We start from the raw sequence: 20,236 nt of genomic DNA on the forward strand, positions 1-20,236 counted from the left end.
CTATAAAAAAATAACCCCCCCCCCCCAAAACAGAAATCCAACTTCCAAACATGAACTCAGTAATGAGTAGCTCCGCCGTTATTGTTTATCACTTCAAAAATTCGTTTTGGCATGCATGATGCAAGCGATTCCATGAGGTGAGTGGGAACATTTCTCCAAGTGGTGTTATTCTCCTGGAAGAAGTTCCTTGTCCTGTGGGCATTGTGTACTGTACCGTTGTCCTGTTAAAAAACCCAGTCGTTGCCACACAGACGAGGGCCCTCAGTCATGAGGTATGCTCTCTGCAACTTCTGGACATTGCCAGCGGCCATTTGACGCCCCTGCACTTCCTGAAGCTCCATTGTTCCACTGAAGGAAAAAGCACCCCAGACCATTATGGAGCCCCCTCCACTGTGGCGCGTAGAAAACTCAGGTGGGATCTGCTTGTCATTAGTGTTGAGCTCGAATATTCGAATAGCAAATATTAATCGCGAATATCGTAACTTTGGAAATTCGCGAATATTACGAATATAGTGCTATATATTAGTTATATCGAATATTCATCATTTTTTAACATCTGAAAACATGATTCCTCCCTGCTTCTTTCTTGTGGGTCAATAAGCCATTGGCCCACAAGCAACTTAAGCAGGGGGGAATCATGTTTTCATATGGAAAATAAAATTACCAATATTCAAAAAAACTAATACATAGCAATATAGTGAATATATTTGTTATTAAAAATTTTGGCATTATTTATTTCCTATCTGTACAGTTGTTCGCATACTCCTCCCCGACAAGCGTCCCCGTCACCATGGGAACGCCTGTGGGTTAGAAAATACCATTGGATCTGAGTTTTCCCTGAGATCGTGAAAACTCAGATCCGATGGTATATTCTAACCCACAGGCGTTCCCATGGTTACGGGGACGCTTGTCGGGGAGCAGTATGCCAAAGTGGAATAACAGTACACATTGGAAAAAAAAAAAAGATAAATATTCTAAATAACAAATTTATTTGCTCTATTGCTATAACTTTGTCTTTTAGAATATTGCGAATATTCTAAAAAACTACGTTATAGCAATATAGCGAATATTCGTAAAATACACAAATAGACTGCAATTTAGCTAATATAGTGCTATAGTAATTTTTTTTAATAGTGTACATATTTTCCAAAACTGAAGTTCAGAAGAGGCAAAAAAAATAGACTAAAAAAAAAAAGATTATAGCACTATATTAGCTAAATTACAGTCTATATGTGTATTTTACGAATATTCGTAATATTGCTCTAACTTCGTCTTTTAGAATATTCATAATATTCTAAAAGACGAAGTTATAGCAATATAACGAATATTCGTAAAATACACATTTAGACTGTAATTTAGCTAATATAGTGCTATAGTAATTTTTTTAATAGTGTACATATTTTCCAAAACTGAAGTTCAGAAGAGGCAAAAAAAAATTGACAAAAAAAAAAAGATTATAGCACTATATTAGCTAAATTACAATCTATATGTGTATTTTACGAATATTCGTAATATTCCTCTAACTTTGTCTTGTAAAATACACATATTAGCCTAGCCATAGTCATAGGAACGTTGCCTTATACGCGTATATTATTCGCGATAAATAGAATAATGACGAATATTCGATTTCAACGAATATAAGTAAATATTTGAGAAATATTGCGAAATCGAATATGGCACCTCCTGCTCATCACTACTTGTCATGCCAGTAACGTTGGAAACCATCAGGACCATCAAGGTTAAATTTTTTCTCATCAGAGAATAAAACTTTCTTCCACCTTTGAATGTCCCATGTTTGGTGCTCTCTTGCAAAGTCCAAACGAACAGTTCTGTGGCGTTCAAGGAGACGAGGTCTTTGAAGACGTTTTTTGTTTTTGAAGCCCTTCAGTCTCAGATGGCGTCTGATGGTTATGGGGCTGCAGTCAGCACCAATAAGGGCCTTAATTTGGGTCGAGGATCGTCCAGTGTCTTGACGGACAGTCAATTGGATCCTCCGGCTCAGTGCTGATGAAATTTTTTTGGGTCTTCCATTTGACTTTTTTGTTCCATAACCCTCAGGATCATTTAAGAAATTCCAATTGACTGTCTTACTGCGTCCCACCTCAGCAGCGATGGCGCGCTGTGAGAGACCCTGCTTATGCAGTTCAACAACCCGACCACGTTCAAAAAGGGAGAGTTTTATTGCCTTTGCCATCACAACGTGTGACTACCTGACAGAAAATGACAATGAATCCACATCTTTGCACAGATTTGGCCTTTTTTAAAGGCATGCGGTCCTAAAATTTGGATCAGCTGAAAAACAGCCTGTTTCAGTTTAATCGTTATTTTCAATTAATTGAATGCTTAAAAAATGTGTTGTCTCACTCTCATTTCTTCTTGTTGCATGTTGAAGCTCTACTTGGAACCTTGTTAAGATCCAACAATGTAAAATAAGATTTTTTTTCCATTTTTCAAGTGGTCTTAAACTTTTGATCAGGACTGTAAGAACCTCCCCAGCAGCCATTTTATGCTGTTTAATGCAGTTGTGATAGAGATATTGGAGTGTAATAATTGTGCTGTGCTGAATTGTTGTTTTATAATAGTTCTGATACCTCATATATAATCCAGATATTTAGTGGTAGATACTGTAGGTTAGTTAGGGAATAGGTTAGCTGATTAGGTTCCAGTGTAGGGTGTTAGCTACATTAGTTAGGTAGCTCAGTCATATATATATAATCCAGATAGTTAGTGTAAAATAGTGTAGATTAGTTAGTTAATAGTGTAGCTGATAGGGTTTAGTGCAGGGTGTAGTGTAGGTTTGATAGAGATATAGTATAGTGTAGCCTTTTGCTGTCTGTTTAGTCTGTGAAAAAAAAGTATTTTGCTATGTTTTTGTGCTAGGATTGTCTGCGTCTCTTGTCTGTGAAAAAAACAAAAACAAAAAACAAAAAAAAAGTATTTGCTTGTGTTTTAGTGTAACAGTTTTAGGGTTTAGTTTGTTAGTGAGGGATTATTGTCTGCGTCTTTTGTCTGTAAAAAAAAAAAAGTATTTGCCTTTGTTTTAGTGTAACATTTTTAGGGTTTTGTTTGTTAGGTAGGGATTATTGTCTGCGTCTTTTGTCTGTAAAAAAAAAAAAGAAAAAAAAAAGTATTCGCCTATGTTTTAGTGTATCAGTTTTAGTGTAACAGTTTTAGGGCTTAGTTTGTTAGGGAGAGATTATTGTCTGCGTATTTTGTCTGTGAAAAAAAAAAAGAAAAAAAAAAGTCTTCGCCTATGTTTTAGTGTATCAGTTTTAGTGTAACAGTTATAGGGTTTAGTTTGTTAGGGAGGGATTATTGCCTGTGTCTTAGTATTACTGTTTTAGGGTTTCATTTGCTAGGGAGGGATTATTGTCTGCGTCTTTTGTCTGTGAAAAAAACTAAAACAAAAAACAAAAAAAAGTATTTGCCTGTGTTTTAGTTTAACAGTTTTAGGGCGTAGTTTGTTAGGGAGAGATTATTGTCTGCGTATTTTGTCTGTAAAAAAAAAAAAAAAAAGTCTTTGCCTGTGTTTTAGTGTAACATTTTTAGGATTTTCTTTGTTAGGGAGGGATTATTGCCTGTGTCTTAGTATTACTGTTTTAGGGTTTTGTTTTCTAGGGAGGGATTATTGTCTGCTCTGAGCAGCAGCAGCTCTCCACCTCCTGCAGGACCAGCCCCCAACCCTGTCAAGTCTGCTGTTCCCATCAGTCAACCACTGGTTGACCTTGGGTCTGACATTACAGGCGATGAAGAGGAGGATGATTTTGAATGGGTGCCACCTCCCTTGTCAGGTGACACTGACAGCAGCACTGATGAGGAAGGTAGGCACCCAAGGCAAATGGTGTGCCAGGTCACCAGGGAGCCCAGTGTCAGGGGCTCCACTGGTAATGGCAGCAGGAGGTGGCAGCAGCAGGTTCCTGCTCCACCTGTGCGCACCGAGCCCGAACAGGCGTAAGCCAGCACCACCCCATCTGACAGGAGGTCGGTGCGTAAGTCGCCTGTTTGGGCTTACTTCACCCTGGCAGCAGATGATGTGACAATTGCCATCTGCCAGATATGCCATGCCAGGCTGAGCAGAGGAAGGTCTGTTGCTAGGCTGGGTACCATTGCCCTTACTCAGCACCTGAGAGTCAACCATTGGCAGGAGTGGGAACAGATGCAGGGTGGTATAGCAGCACCAGCAGCAGTGCACAGGGGACAGCAGCTCCTGCCACTGTCCTGCAGCCACCCCAACCCCTTCCAACAATGCATTCCCATTCCCCCACTCCCTCTCCTAGAGGTACTGGTACCGACAGCCAGACCTCTGCCTCCTCTGCTCCCTCTTCTATCACCTCCACTACCTTGCGGCGACAGCTCTCAGTTGCCGACACATTTGAACGCACCGCAGCCTACGCCCCCAGGGACCGACACCTGCATTTACTCAATGGGCTCCTGGCAAGGGTTATCGTCCAACATCTGCTGCCCTTTAATCTTGTGGACAGCAATCCATTCCAGCAAATGTTGGAGCAGGCCAAACCCAGATGGCATGTCCCCAGCCGCCATTTCTTTGCCAGGACTGGCGTCCCTGCCCTACACCAGCACGTTGTGCAGAATGTATCCCTGTCGCTGGATCATACTGTCAGCGACAGGGTGCATCTGACAATGGATGCTTGGACCATCAGATATGGGAAGGGACGATACATCAGTTATACAGCCCATTGGGTGTCCCTCCGATGCGCCAGGGGGGGATCATCAGATGTGGTGGCATTTCAGTTTGTGGTGCTGCCCTGGGGTGTCCAGGGGAGAACTGCTGCTCTCCCTCAAGCCATTGTCTCCACCGCTGCTGAGCCCCCCAGCAAGCGTCCCTGTAGTTATGCAAATGTGGGGCACGTCCTCTGCCAGGCCATGCTCCAGCTTGTGAGTTTAGGGGAACGGAGACACACTGGATCTGATGTTCTGGCCGCCCTCCAGGCTCTAGTGACTGACACCCCAAAGGCTCCAGGCAGGTATGGTTGTCTCTGACAACGGCGGCAACCTCCTCACCGTCCACCATGCTGGCAGTCTCACACACATGCCCTGCATGGCACATGTCCTCAACCTTGTGGTACAGAAGTTCCTACGCACATACCCAAGGTTGAGCGACATCGTGCCAAGGGTATGTAGGATTGCCAGCCACTTCCGACGCTCCCCAACCGCCAATGCGTCCCTGTCCAAACTGCAGCAGGACAACAGTCTGCCACCTCATAGGCTGATTGTGGACAGCGTGATACGGTGGAACTCCACCCTCCACATGCTGGAGAGGTTTTGGGAGCAGCAAGGGCAGTGAAAGAATACCTGCTGGATCAAGGCACTTCCAGGCCATCACACCCACTCACCTACATCACCAATGCGGAGTGGGGGCAGATACACCAGGTCTGCTACGTGTTGGCCCCATTCAAGCAGGCAACCAAGATGGTCAGCAGTGAGCATTTCGGCCTCAATGACGTGCTCCCCATAGTGTTCCTGCTGGACAAGACACTAGATCACCTGCTCAAGGCTGGGGAGAGTACCTTGGTGGAGCAAGAAGAGGCAACAATGAGGCAACAATGCTCCACCAAGACCAGGCCCAGGACGAGGAGGAGGAAGAATTGTTTGGGGAGTTTGCCGACGTCCAGGATTTTGGGTCTGGTCAGGAGGGAGAGCCGGTGCGGGGAGCACCGTTAGTCCGGGGGTGGGGCGGCTCTGACAGGGAGCAGCAGCAGCAGAAGGACCAAGATGTCATGGTCTCGGGCAGCCGAGAAGAGTCACAGCGGGCTGTCCTCTTTCCCATGACTGCCAACATGCTACGATGCCTCAGGAGGGACCCCCAGATCAGGAAAATTAAGGAGAGGGATGAGTTTTGTTTGGCCACCCTTTTAGACTCTGTTGTATCCAAGGGTTTCTGCTGACTATCCTTGTATGTCTTTGAAAGATGAGGAATCCGGATTTAAGCAATGGCTTATTTAATTAATAAAAGTAAGGTAAAAGGTTACAAGATAAATGGATAACAGAGTATAAAGCAAACCTTCCTTCAATGTCCTATACTTGAAAAGAATATAAACATACTAGTACTAGCTTCCTAACAATCAATACATATCTAACTATATCTAACTATCATTGATCTAGTGTATATTATATATCAAATCGAACCACATTCACGCCCACAATTCCACCCCTTACTCCAGTATCTTCCGGCCTTCTTCATTACCATTCGTCCAATGAACTTGCAGTAATCTGATCTGAGTCCACTCCTTCATATTGATGCAGTAACTGCCACCTTCCTGCGGATGGCGCTGGTGTCCTTTTAGTTTGCCTTGGGCCTGAGGCATGGCATATTGTTTCAGCTATGTCAACAGCTGTCCGTCCAAACTTCCTTGAGAATCAGACCTTTTAGGGCCGACAGGATGCCTACACCATTACAAATGCGCAGTCCATTGTGTATAACACCGCAGGGGCTGGTTTCAAGTCATCAGGACAGGGGAAACAGGAACCCTATCTCATTTCCATTCTTATCACTCAGATGTCAAGCTTATTCACATTGCTATTGTTGCAGCTTTTATGACAGATGCTGTTTACGACAGGATGAAAACAAGATGTTCAGGCTTATTCAGATGTTAGGCCTATTGACATTGCTATTTACACCAGGATGACAGTAGTCCATTGCTCCCCCATCAACACATCCAAGTCTATCAAAGTGTATCAACTTGTATCAAACTCATGTTGACTTCCAACATATGCCCCTTTGTGTCTGAATGACACACCATTGATGACCACTTTACAGTCCATAGTTCTCTTCAACCTTGCGGTCCATCATCATCCGAATAGAGTAAGGGTGAATCCTGCCGCTCACCATTCATCACTTTCCATTCATTCCAATAAATCTTGTTACACTCTTATTAGGACATTGAGGAAGTCATTAACATTTGAATCATCAATATATTCACATACTTATCAACAAAATCAAAATACATATATCATCTATACTAAGCACACCATGAAAATATAATTCAAGTATTTCATGCATGATGTAACTAAACATTCATTTTCTGATTACAATCTGTTGTATCGTTCAGGGATCAGGCACTTTCCCCTGCTATGTCCTTGTCTGCCACAGTTGTCACATTTTAAAAGATGTTCCTCCAGGCTCTTTGGTACATCTAATTCGCATGATGCAATTTTATATTTAGTTTGTATTTCTATTTCCATGGATAGGGCCTGGAGCCTTTTATATAGATACCGTGTCATACAACACATGTAAATTTGCAATAAGGATAAAACTACAGCAACAATGAGCAATACCACAATCGGATGGATTAAGAAATTTAAGATTCCATTGGCTGCACTTGAATGCCCAAATATAACCTCCCACCAATAACCCTTAGCATTATTTTCTAACAGATGAGTAATATGTTTTAGCTCTTTCTGGTCATGGTGTATAACGATTGTAGCATTAGCTCCTTCTTGCCGTAGCTTTCTAAGCAAATATTCATCTTGATCAAATCTGATCAGCCAATCATGCAGCTCTTTCCCCATTCCCAAATTTAATGCTTGAAGATTGACAGGGTTATGATATTCAATATCAATAGATAAGTTTGCAATGGTGGGAAACACATATCTCCAACTTGGTGTCTGGATTTCCGTGACATTACCAAGCGTGCACCATGCACCCTTATCCACAGCTGTTGTTATTGAACATTGACTTGTGATCAGAGTTACATTGGTGATGTTTAATAGAAAGAAACAGATTCTCTGATGTCCTAGGTATGTGACTGGTGTCTTATCTTTTGTAATAAACTCCCCATCCAGAACACAAACCGACGAGTTGTTCCAACACTTGTCCTCCACCAACCTATCCTGGCCTGGTGTACACAATATATCCTGATTTCTATGTAAGCAGAGGGAAATATCAACCTGCTTCCACACCCCATCCTTCCTGATTACATGAGGATGGTCTAATCTTGGATGTAGTAGTGTGGATCCTCCAGTAAGAATACCAATTGAAGTGACCTTATACACTACCTCTAACGGGGAGCTTGTGTATGGAATCAGGGAAGAGGCATAACACGTTTCCAAGTTATGATTAATACATCCAATCCAAGCACTCGCCCACCATTTGGAGTGTGTGAAAGTGAGGAGCTCTGGTAATGCAGCAGTGGCCTGAGATATTAATTCATATGGCCATTGCCCATTATACAAGGTTTGAATCGCCAATTTTATATTAGTTGATAGTTCCACCTGCCCTTGTGTACAGGCCAGAGCCCAGGATATGTTCCTCCCATCAGCCTGCATATTTTCCACGAACATCTTGAAATGTTGAATAACGTCTGTTGCTACCCCAATGCTAGTGTCTATATGCCCCTGCTGTAGGTTACTGATTATTTGATTAATTTCCCTTTGTACCTCAAACCCGTTTTTACTGTTAGATGCTATGGCTGCAAGTTTGGTTTTTAAGACGCTAATATCTGCCTGATTAATGATTCCCATTCCAGCTCCTACGCCACCCAATATTGTGTCGACCATATCCCTTTTTCCTCTGCTCTTCCCATTCCTCAAATGATGACGAGCCCTAGTGTTTTTGGAAATCAACCATTGATAGAGGGAACGCACCTGATTCATTGTATGTCCTGTACATATTGGATAGTGGGTTTTAATTAACCATAGAGAAATATTAAACCGCCATGTGATAAACGCATATTGAACACCACTAGCCATTGTCTGGGCAGAGTCTAGGTTAACTTGAAAGGGTTGTCCTTCTTGTAGTTGTAAGGCCTTTTGAGTATTCTCAGAATCTTTGTTTGTGCATGGCTTAATATTATCTGGAGTGGCATCAACAATATGCATACCCCCAATCTCTATTTCACGTGTACCACATGTCCAGTGACCGACCATCTCCCTATAAGATTTATATGATTTGGACATAGTACCGATAAGATAATTTCCACCATGTTGAATTGACATATCAATGTCTTTGGCTTCCCCAAGGCTTGTCCTTCTATAAGCCAGGTTAATATTTTTTGGAGTGAACATCGGGTGCATATTGTCATGCCAATATATGCCACATACAAACAAATATTCTCCTTCCCTTAAGTAGTCACTAAATACTCCATATTGAATACCTTTCTGCTCACCCGTATTTGGCAAGTCAGACTCTTCTCCCAGCCAATAACCAGTATCATTGACATATATTGTTGCCATCATGAATGGTTGTAGTGATTCTGGCAATATTCCCTGTGCACCATGCGTTATTGCCAATCTCCCAATATTTGAACTATGATTTACCCTCCCAAAAGAGAAAACCACCCTATACTTGAATTGCCCACCAGGATTCTGATAATATCTCTTGGTTACATCCTTTCCCTCTGGAATGAGTCGCACTTTCCTACTCCTAACTTCGTGATTATTAACTCTTTGTGGCATGTCCATGGTTATCAATTCTGATGGTATCAATATTGCCTTTTCATATTCCCCATCTGGAAACATAAATGTGTCCTCATCTCCTGATTGTTCCAATTCCTGCACTCCGATAACATAGGTGATGCCAATCATCAACAAAACTGTTGTAATCTCCATATCCAGAATCCGGAATTTTCGGCCTGTTAATTCATGCTTCATTTAAGATTCTGGAATAAAAGAACAAGAGAAGCATCACATTCTTATCAGTTACATCCGTTTGCATTGATCTGCATGAACCCACTTCTCCATATCCCTCCTTTTCATGCACTTGGTCCCTTTCTTGTTGTCCACCCGTTTGACCTTTACAACCTGATCACTCAATCTTACTGTTACCAGGAATGGGCCCATCCAATTGGCATCCCATGAAGACTTAGGCACAAAGTTCTTTACCATCACCCTGTCTCCTACTTCTAGTTTAATTGGTGGCCTGCCAGGTTCCTCTTTTGCCTTTGGAGCCATATTGCTGGCCGCAAAGTATAGATATTTTTGCACCTGGTCTTGCAACTGTGCAAGGAATCTTTCCTTTTCAGCACTGTCCCTCATTGGTGTACTAAGCTTCGGGTCTGCAGGGTGGCACAGGTTCATAATTCTACCAGTCATTAATTGATATGGGGTGATTGAAGTGCCTCTTGCCTCTGTACCCCGTATTGCCATTAGAATTGTGGGTAAATGACACAACCAGTTATTTCCAGATTGTAGTACCATTTTTTTAAGTCTTTCCTTTAGGGTTCTGTTCATTCTTTCTACCATTCCTGACGATTGGGGATGATATGGCACGTGAAATTTTTGCTCAACATTTAACATCTCACACATGCCTGTCATGATCTTTCCTGTGAAGTGTGTGCCTCGGTCTGACTCTATGGTCTTAGGGAATCCCCATCTTGAGATGACTTCCCTCCATAGGGCTTTTGCTGTTGCTATTGCAGTGTCTCTCCTCATGGGTAAGGCTTCCACCCATTTAGAAAACACATCAATCACCACTAGCAAGTAACGATACCCTCCAGGAGCACTGGGTAAAGGGCCAACAAAGTCAATTTGTAGCCTTTCCCATGGTCCTTCTGCCAACGGTATCCTGGACAGCACAGGCCTTTGTCCTTTTGGCCTTGGATTCATTTGCGCACAGATTAAACATTCTTGTATAACCCTCACAACAGTGTCTTTCATGTTTTCCCACCAATATTTTGTTTGAATAAACTTTAAAGTACCCTCAGTACCCATATGCCCTGTTAGCCTATGGTTCTCTTTGGCAATGTCTTTTTGATATTGACAAGGTACCACAAATCTAGGGCCGTCTGGGGTTTCTCTGAGCAACAAATCATCCTGGATATTGTAATATTGGGGTTTCTGTGCTGTCTTTTCCCTAATGGAGCATTTGATTTGCTGTAAATTAGAGTCTTTATCCTGCTCTGCTGCTAAGCACGGTGTTGGTGCTTTAACCACAGGCAGGCATTCAAGTTTAAGATCCATTTGGTCTCCGTCCTCACTGTCATGTTCATTCCAGGCCTGTCTTCCCTCAATATCATAGGGAGTCCACCTGGCCCCCATGACAGCTGCCTCTTTGGCTAGTTTGTCTACCTCATTGTTGCCAACCGCAATTTCATCAATGCCCTTCTGATGTGCCTTCACCTTTATTATTGCTACTCTCTGTGGTTCTAAACAGGCTTTGTCCCAAATGCCCTTCAACACTGAACCATGTGCAAGTGTCTTCCCTGATGCATCACTAAATCCTCTTGTATGCCACAAAGGCATGTACTCAGTTAGTGATCTAGTAACATAGGCACTGTCGGAAAAGATAGCAATTGGGCCTGACTGAAAGTGGAAAATGGCTTCTCTTACCGCTTCCAATTCTGCTCTTTGAGCAGAGAAATTTCTTGGGCACTTAATGAGAATTTGTTCATTGGTTTGTGGACACCACATGGCGTACCCTGTGTGAAACTGTCCCTCTTCCCAATACCTAGATCCATCCACCCAAATTTTCAGATCTGCCTTTCCTGCTGTCAATTTGAATACTTCCTGTGTCTTAGTCCTATGCACCTCTCCACAATCATGTTTCTCACCTTCGTATTGCATCAGTTGTGGCAGCACATAGGTGGTACTGTGTGCTACAGTGATGTTTCTTGGTGTCAGATCTACCAGCCATCTGGCTACCCTTTGAGATGACACTCCACTGAGCGTCCGCTCCAAGAGCATCTTGATGGGAGTGTGAGGTGTTTGTAAGATGATCTTGGCAAACCCCACTATGTGTTCTGTAGCTATCACTGCCCAGTGTACTGCCAAAAGATTTCTGACACAGTCCTCAAATCCTATTTCCACAGGACTCAATAACCTTGATAGGTATCCAACAGGAACCCATTTTCCTTGCCTCTCCTGTAGCAACACAGCCGTAATTGCTATTTTGGAGGCATTTACCTGTATTGCAAAGGGTAAATCTGGGTTCGGATTGCTTAGAGCAGGTGCCTGAGTGAGGCTGATCTTCAGCCTAACAAACGCTCCCTCATGCTCTTGCATCCACCCAAGGGGGTCTGCTTCCCGTGCCTCTCCTTTCAGGAGTTCATAGAGCGGCTTAGCTTTCTCAGCAAATCCCTCTATGAAGTCCCTACAAAATCCAACCATCCCTAAAAACTGCCTAAGGGCTGTTTTTGTGTTTGGCCTCGGCAACTTCTGTATAGTTTCACACTTGTTAGGGTCAGGAATTCTCCCTCCTTTTGAAACTATGACTCCCAAAAATGTCACCGATTCCTTCATTAACTGGGCCTTCATAGGATTTAGCTTAAGGCCTGCTTCTTCAAGAAGTCTCAACAACTCATTTAGTAACACGTAGTGTTCTTCCTTGTTGTCAGTTTGGAGCAATATGTCATCCACATATTGCACAATACAGTCAGGCTCTGAAAATGACAACAATATTCCAACCATGCATTTATGGAAGTATGTTGAACTGGATTTGAAACCCTGTGGCAACCGACAAAATGTGTATTGTTTCCCTTGAAATGTAAATGCAAACTTGTATTGGCAATCAGGATGAATAGGAATTGAAAAATACCCATTTGAGATGTCTATTGATGAGTATACCGTGGAAGATGGCTTAAGTGTTGTCATCATGTCGGGCATTTTGGCGACAACATTTGTAACGGGAGGGGTACACTTGTTTAATGCCCTGTAGTCTAGCGTAGGGCGCCACCCATTTGGTTTCCGAACGGGCCATAAAGGCGCATTGTTTGTAGACTGGCATTCCCTGATTACATTTTGGACCAGCAATTCCTCAATTGTGTTTTTGATATATGGAATTGACTCAGGTGGTATCTTGTATTGCCTCTGGGGAGGGGGATCTGGGCCTTCTACCATCACAATCATATTTGACACTTTGCCACATTGAGTTTTTGATGTTGCCCACACTTTGTTATGTTGCCACAAGATATCAGCCAATCGTTTATCCTCTGTTTTTAATAATGCAGCAGGGTCTAGAGACTCTGCACCCTTGATCGCAGCAATTCCATAGTTATCAGTAACCATTTTAAGGCAGCCTTTATATCGTGATCCTTTCCACAACATCCAGTTACACAGATCAACCATGAGCCCATGTTCCCTCATTACATCTGATCCAATGATAGTACCCTCATGTGTTGGAGACAAGTACAAACTATGCTCCACACCTAGGTTTCCCATGCTTATAGCTACCGGTACAGATTGCCTAGAAGGTACCAATTGTCCACCGAAGCCTCTCAGAAAAATACTTTTACCTCTAGGGTTCATGGTCAAATCCAAATTCGTCAAACTTACCGCTGCCCCCGTATCCATTAAAATATTTGTACGATGGCCCCCTACCGCACCCTGGATACGTGGTCTACCGCCTTTGTCCCTATCTAGCTGGCACACAAGGGACAACACAGGGGCCTGACATCCCTATGGTTTTACATAAGGATTTGTTGGTGGTGGGGCCTTAAATTCCTCTGGCAACTCCGCTATTGCTTTTCCTATCCTTCTGATTTCTTTCAAAAGTGGACCATACAATGTAGCTTCAGGAGGCTGAGATACTCCATCTGCTGCATTATCTAATCCTTGCCTTTGCTGCTGTTTTCTTGGGAAAAAAGCTCTGTCATTGTTGCCTTTCCTATTACTTCTGCATTCTCTCATAGTATGACCTGTATTTCCACATTTGTAGCACTTCCCCATAAATCTTACTTTGCCTTCATTCTTAACTATCTCTGATATTCTCTTCTGAGGTTTGTTGTCATTACAAGTCTCCTGAATCCAGTCCTTTAAAATATTTAGAAAGGCTTGATAGGAATTTGCGTTCCTTAAGGCAACCTTTGTTGGGTAGTCAACAAATGTGCATTTATTAGCCATTGAATAAAGAAAACTGCTGTCGTCAGGAGGCATGTCAGGACAGTTATATGTAGCACGAAATAGGGTCAAATACTCACTACAGAAAATGATTGGGTCATCCCCTCTCCTTAATTTTGCATTCTCTAGGGCATTGGTACCTCTAATATCTCTTCCCCCCATTACTCTCTGCAATTCTTTCAGCCTATCACTTGCATTTCCCCAGTTGGAGTTGAGTTCTGCAGATAATCCTTTGTGAGTGCCCACAGGAGGCTGTAACTTCTCACACAGCTGAGATGGGAGCCATACCCTAAATAAGGCACATGCATCCCTATTGTTCAGATTATACTGCGTAACCACAGCTTCCAGCCTGTTGGAAAGATTAATGGGTGAAGCACTTGTATCAAATTTCCCCAATATTTGGCATAGGTTTGTTTTATCCTGTATAGAGAGTGTTGTGGATTGGATACGATTGCTACCATGAATATGCAAACTATCTCTTCTTTGTCTGCTTTCATCTGACAAAGGAGTAAATAGAGAGGAACTATGATCTGGGGTTGATTGTGGCCCATCTGCAGTGCAAATAGGCTGCTCCTCCCCCCATTTACGATCTTTTTCCTCCTGTTCAGGGGAACTGTACACCTGTGTTTGATCACCACAACAATGATTATTAGCACTTTCCTGTGATCTCAAGGTCATATTGCAATGTTGTTTATGAATCAGTTGATTATCAACATCATGCAATCGATCTTTAAGTACTTTTACAACATCATCATTCCTTTCTTCTTTCTCTTCTAAAGATGCAATTTTCAGATCTCTAAGTCTACATCTTTCCTCATACTCCTCTATTTCATCCTCCAAATCACAATTCTGTTGAACCAGCCTATCCACTTCCTCTCTGAGATCTTCACACTCACAACCATCATTTTCAGCGCTAGCAATAGCCACAGTGATTCCCTGTTCAACTCTATCCAGCTCACCCCTTAACTGAGCCTTTTCAGAGTACCACTGCAATTCCTTTTGCTCTGCAATCTCTTTCATTTTCATTAGCATGCACAACATATTAGCCAATTTCTCTTTCTTTGTTTTCTTATTTGACTTTCTATGTTTGCTATTCGCATTCTGCTCATCACATTGCTTTATCATATCATTAAACTGATGTGTTAAAGCATCGTTTGTACAAATCTTAAAACTAGCAGATGCATGTTTTTCAACAAATTTATCGACAATTTCCATTTTACTTACTACTACAGACAACAGAACAAAATACCACTAACTTACTAGTCAGTAAATGACAATTCACAAAGAAAAATAAATATACCACAAATGTATTGCAACTAGTAAATACTAATTCATTACAAAACAAACAACACCAGGGACAAAGATTTCATAAAATCCTCCCTATGGTAATCACACTCCAAAACCACTATCAGAGTCTCGTGATTTACCTATCCTTGACTGACCGTATCTCATATACCTGATCAACTACCGATCCAAGATCCAGGCCAAGAGTGATCTCCTATTGAAGCATAAGGCTACTTCCCCTTAACATGAGGTTCAGAGAGTTTACTCTCCCTCACTTTCTTCGCAGAGATGTCTGGTTTTTTCCTTTAGATCCTATGAGTACTCCAGTCAACAGGGTACTAACCCTAATTTGCCGGCAACACTTAACAATTCAACACATACACAGGCCTGAACTGCATAGATTATTACTAACATACATAACATAACATTGCATATATACAATTCAAGTAAAGGAACTGCTACTCACCAATTAAACGCGTCCGTTTTTACTGATGCAGTATAATCTCGAACTTCAGGTTGATGTCTCAGGTGTTCCTTAGAATTCACGAACCAGCGTGCTACTTGTCCACCAATGATACTTCCCCTTGTTCTGTCTTTCTTAGCAAAGGTTTTGGTCCGGTCTCAATGCAGGATATTCCTTGATCTTTCAATAACTGAATAAAGCAGAATCAAATCGTCTGGGTCCTTCGTAGAGTGCTGTTTTCCACGATCCCATCTGGGGTGCCAAATGTTGTATCCAAGGGTTTCTGCTGACTATCCTTGTATGTCTTTGAAAGATGAGGAATCCGGATTTAACCACCTCAGCCCCCAGTGCTTAAACACCCTGAAAGACCAGGCCACTTTTTACACTTCTGACCTACACTACTTTCACCGTTTATTGCTCGGTCATGCAACTTACCACCCAAATGAATTTTACCTCCTTTTCTTCTCACTAATAGAGCTTTCATTTGGTGGTATTTCATTGCTGCTGACATTTTTACTTTTTTTGTTATTAATCGAAATTTAACGATTTTTTTGCAAAAAAATGACATTTTTCACTTTCAGTTGTAAAATTTTGCAAAAAAAAACGACATCCATATAGAAATTTTGCTCTAAATTTATAGTTCTACATGTCTTTGATAAAAAAAAAATGTTTGGGTAGAAAAAAAATGGTTTGGGTAAAAGTTATAGCGTTTACAAACTATGGTACAAAAATGTGAATTTCCGCTTTTTGAAGCAGCTCTGACTTTCTGAGCACCTGTCATGTTTCCTGAGGTTCTACAATGCCCAGACAGTACAAACACCCCACAAATGACCCCATTTCTGAAAGTACACACCCTAAGGTATTCGCTGATGGGCATAGTGAGTTCATAGAACTTTTTATTTTTTGTCACAAGTTAGCGGAAAATGATGATTTTTTTTTTTTTTTTTTTTTTTCTTACAAAGTCTCATATTCCACTAACTTGTGACAAAAAATAAAAAGTTCTATGAACTCACTATGCCCATCACGAAATACCTTGGGGTCTCTTCTTTCCAAAATGGGGTCACTTGTGGGGTAGTTATACTGCCCTGGCATTCTAGGGGCCCAAATGTGTGGTAAGGAGTTTGAAATCAAATTCAGTAAAAAATGACCTGTGAAATCCGAAAGGTGCTCTTTGGAATATGGGCCCCTTTGCCCACCTAGGCTGCAAAAAAGTGTCACACATCTGGTATTGCCGTACTCAGGAGAAGTTGAGGAATGTGTTTTGGGGTGTCTTTTTACATATACCCATGCTGGGTGAGATAAATATCTTGGTCAAATGACAACTTTGTATAAAAAAATGGGAAAAGTTGTCTTTTGCCAAGATATTTCTCTCACCCAGCATGGGTATATATAAAATGACACCCCAAAACACATTCCCCACCTTCTCCTGAGTACGGAGATACCAGATGTGTGACACTTTTTTGCAGCCTAGGTGGGCAAAGGGGCCCATATTCCAAAGAGCACCTTTCGGATTTCACTCGTCATTTTTTACTGAATTTGATTTCAAACTCCTTACCACACATTTGGGCCCCTAGAATGCCAGGGCAGTATAACTACCCCACAAGTGACCCCATTTTGGAAAGAAGACACCCCAAGGTATTCCGTAAGGGGCATGGCGAGTTCCTAGAATTTTTTATTTTTTGTCACAAGTTAGTGGAAAATGATGATTTTTTTTTTTTTTTTTTTTTTTCATACAAAGTCTCATATTCCACTAACTTGTGACAAAAAATAAAAACTTCCATGAACTCACTATGCCCATCAGCGAATACCTTGGGGTCTCTTCTTTCCAAAATGGGGTCACTTGTGGGGTAGTTATACTGCCCTGGCATTCTAGGGGCCCAAATGTGTGGTAAGGAGTTTGAAATCAAATTCTGTAAAAATTGACCTGTGAAATCCGAAAGGTGCTCTTTGGAATATGGGCCCCTTTGCCCACCTAGGCTGCAAAAAAGTGTCACACATCTGGTATCTCCGTATTCAGTAGAAGTTGGGGAATGTGTTTTGGGGTGTCTTTTTACATATACCCATGCTGGGTGAGAGAAATATCTTGGTCAAATGCCAACTTTGTATAAAAAAATGGGAAAAGTTGTCTTTTGCCAAGATATTTCTCTCACCCAGCAGGGGTATATGTAAAATGACACCCCAAAACACATTCCCCACCTTCTCCTGAGTACGGAGATACCAGATGTGTGACACTTTTTTGCAGCCTAGGTGGGCAAAGGGGCCCATATTCCAAAGAGCACCTTTCGGATTTCACAGGTCATTTATTACAGAATTTGATTTCAAACTCCTTACCACACATTTGGGCCACTAGAATGCCAGGGCAGTATAACTACCCCACAAGTGACCCCATTTTGGAAAGAAGACACCCCAAGGTATTCGCTGATGGACATAGTGAGTTCATGGAAGTTTTTATTTTTTGTCACAAGTTAGTGGAATATGAGACTTTGTATAAAAAAAAAAAAAAAAAAAAAAAAATCAGCATTTTCCACTAACTTGTGACAAAAAATAAAAAATTCTAGGAACTCGCCATGCCCCTCACGGAATACCTTGGGGTGTCTTCTTTCCAAAATGGGGTCACTTGTGGGGTAGTTATACTGCCCTGGCATTTTCCAGGGGCCCTAATGTGTGGTAAGTAGGTAAATGACCTGTGAAATCCTAAAGGTGCTCTTTGGAATATGGGCCCCTTTGCCCACCTAGGCTGCAAAAAAGTGTCACACATGTGGTATCGCCGTATTCAGGAGAAGTTGGGGAATGTGTTTTGGGGTGTCATTTTACATATACCCTTGCTGGGTGAGAGAAATATCTTGGCAAAAGACAACTTTTCCCATTTTTTTATACAAAGTTGGCATTTGACCAAGATATTTCTCTCACCCAGCATGGGTATATGTAAAATGACACCCCAAAACACATTCCCCAACTTCTCCTGAGTACGGCGATACCAGATGTGTGACACTTTTTTGCAGCCTAGATGCGCAAAGGTGCCCAAATTCCTTTTAGGAGGGCATTTTTAGACATTTGGATACCAGACTTCTTCTCACGCTTTGGGGCCCCTAGAATGCCAGGGCAGTATAAATACCCCACATGTGACCCCATTTTGGAAAGAAGACACCCCAAGGTATTCAATGAGGGGCATGGCGAGTTCATAGAAAAAAAAAATTTTTGGCACAAGTTAGCGGAAATTGATATTTTTAATTTTTTTCTCACAAAGTCTCCCGTTCCGCTAACTTGGGACAAAAATTTCAATCTTTCATGGACTCAATATGCCCCTCACGGAATACCTGGGGGTGTCTTCTTTCCGAAATGGGGTCACATGTGGGGTATTTATACTGCCCTGGCATTCTAGGGGCCCTAAAGCGTGAGAAGAAGTCTGGAATATAAATGTCTAAAAAATTTTACGCATTTGGATTCCGTGAGGGGTATGATGAGTTCATGTGAGATTTTATTTTTTGACACAAGTTAGTGGAATATGAGACTTTGTAAGAAAAAAAAAAAATAATTCCGCTAACTTGGGCCAAAAAAATGTCTGAATGGAGCCTTACAGAGGGGTGATCAATGACAGGGGGGTGATCAATGACAGGGGGGGTGATCAATGACAGGGGGGGTGATCAATGACAGGGGGGGTGATCAATGACAGGGGGGGTGATCAATGACAGGGGGGGTGATCAATGACAGGGGGGTGATCAATGACAGGGGGGGGGATCAATGACAGGGGGGGTGATCAATGACAGGGGGGGTGATCAATGACAGGGGGGGTGATCAATGACAGGGGGGGTGATCAATGACAGGGGGGTGATCAGGGAGTCTATATGGGGTGATCACCACAGTCATTGATCATGCCCCTGTAAGGCTTCATTCAGACGTCCGGATGCGTTTTGCGGATCCGATCCATCTATCAGTGGATCCGTAAAAATCATGCGGACGTCTGAATGGAGCTTTACAGGGGTGTAATCAATGACAGGGGGGTGATCAGGGAGTCTATATGGGGTGATCACCACAGTCATTGATCACGCCCCTGTAAGGCTTCATTCAGACGTCCGGATGCGTTTTGCGGATCGGATCCATCTATTAGTGCATCCGTAAAAATCATGCGGACATCTGAATGGAGCTTTACAGGGGGGTGATCAGGGAGTCTATATGGGGTGATCACCACAGTCATTGATCATGCCCCTGTAAGGCTTCATTCAGACGTCCGGATGCGTTTTGCGGATCGGATCCATCTATCAGTGCATCCGTAAAAATCATGCGGACATCTGAATGGAGCTTTACAGGGGGGTGATCAGGGAGTCTATATGGGGTGATCACCACAGTCATTGATCATGCCCCTGTAAGGCTTCATTCAGACGTCCGGATGCGTTTTGCGGATCCGATCCATCTATCAGTGCATCCGTAAAAATCATGCGGACGTCTGAATGGAGCTTTACAGGGGGGTGATCAATGACAGGGGTGTGATCAATGACAGGGGGGTGATCAGGGAGTCTATATGGGGTGATAACCACAGTCATTGATCACGCCCCTGTAAGGCTTCATTCAGACGTCCGGATGCGTTTTGCGGATCCGATCCATCTATCAGTGGATCCGTAAAAATCATGCGGACGTCTGAATGGAGCTTTACAGGGGGGAAATCAATGACAGGGGTGTAATCAATGACAGGGGGGTGAT

The 20,236-nt window shown here is 42.5% G+C and overlaps 2 protein-coding genes across 2 annotated transcripts; both read right to left on the reverse strand.

The window, feature by feature from the left end:
• Positions 1 to 5,899: 5,899 nt before the first annotated feature.
• On the reverse strand, positions 5,900 to 15,739 carry LOC120994562. Its single transcript, XM_040423218.1, has 2 exons — positions 15,542 to 15,739; positions 5,900 to 9,617 (listed from the first exon to the last, which is right to left on the reverse strand). Exon 2 carries the CDS (start codon positions 9,607 to 9,609, stop codon positions 7,048 to 7,050), a length of 2,562 nt encoding a protein of 853 aa, XP_040279152.1. The 5' UTR covers positions 9,610 to 9,617; positions 15,542 to 15,739; the 3' UTR covers positions 5,900 to 7,047.
• Positions 13,351 to 15,006, reverse strand: LOC120993620 (posterior protein-like). Its single transcript, XM_040422097.1, has 2 exons — positions 14,430 to 15,006; positions 13,351 to 14,381 (listed from the first exon to the last, which is right to left on the reverse strand). The coding sequence occupies exons 1-2, from the start codon at positions 15,004 to 15,006 to the stop codon at positions 13,351 to 13,353; spliced, it is 1,608 nt and encodes a 535-aa protein (XP_040278031.1).
• Positions 15,740 to 20,236: the final 4,497 nt, after the last annotated feature.

Source organism: Bufo bufo, chromosome 3 (assembly GCF_905171765.1).
Source record: "Bufo bufo chromosome 3, aBufBuf1.1, whole genome shotgun sequence".
NCBI classification, from domain to species: Eukaryota; Metazoa; Chordata; class Amphibia; order Anura; family Bufonidae; genus Bufo; species Bufo bufo.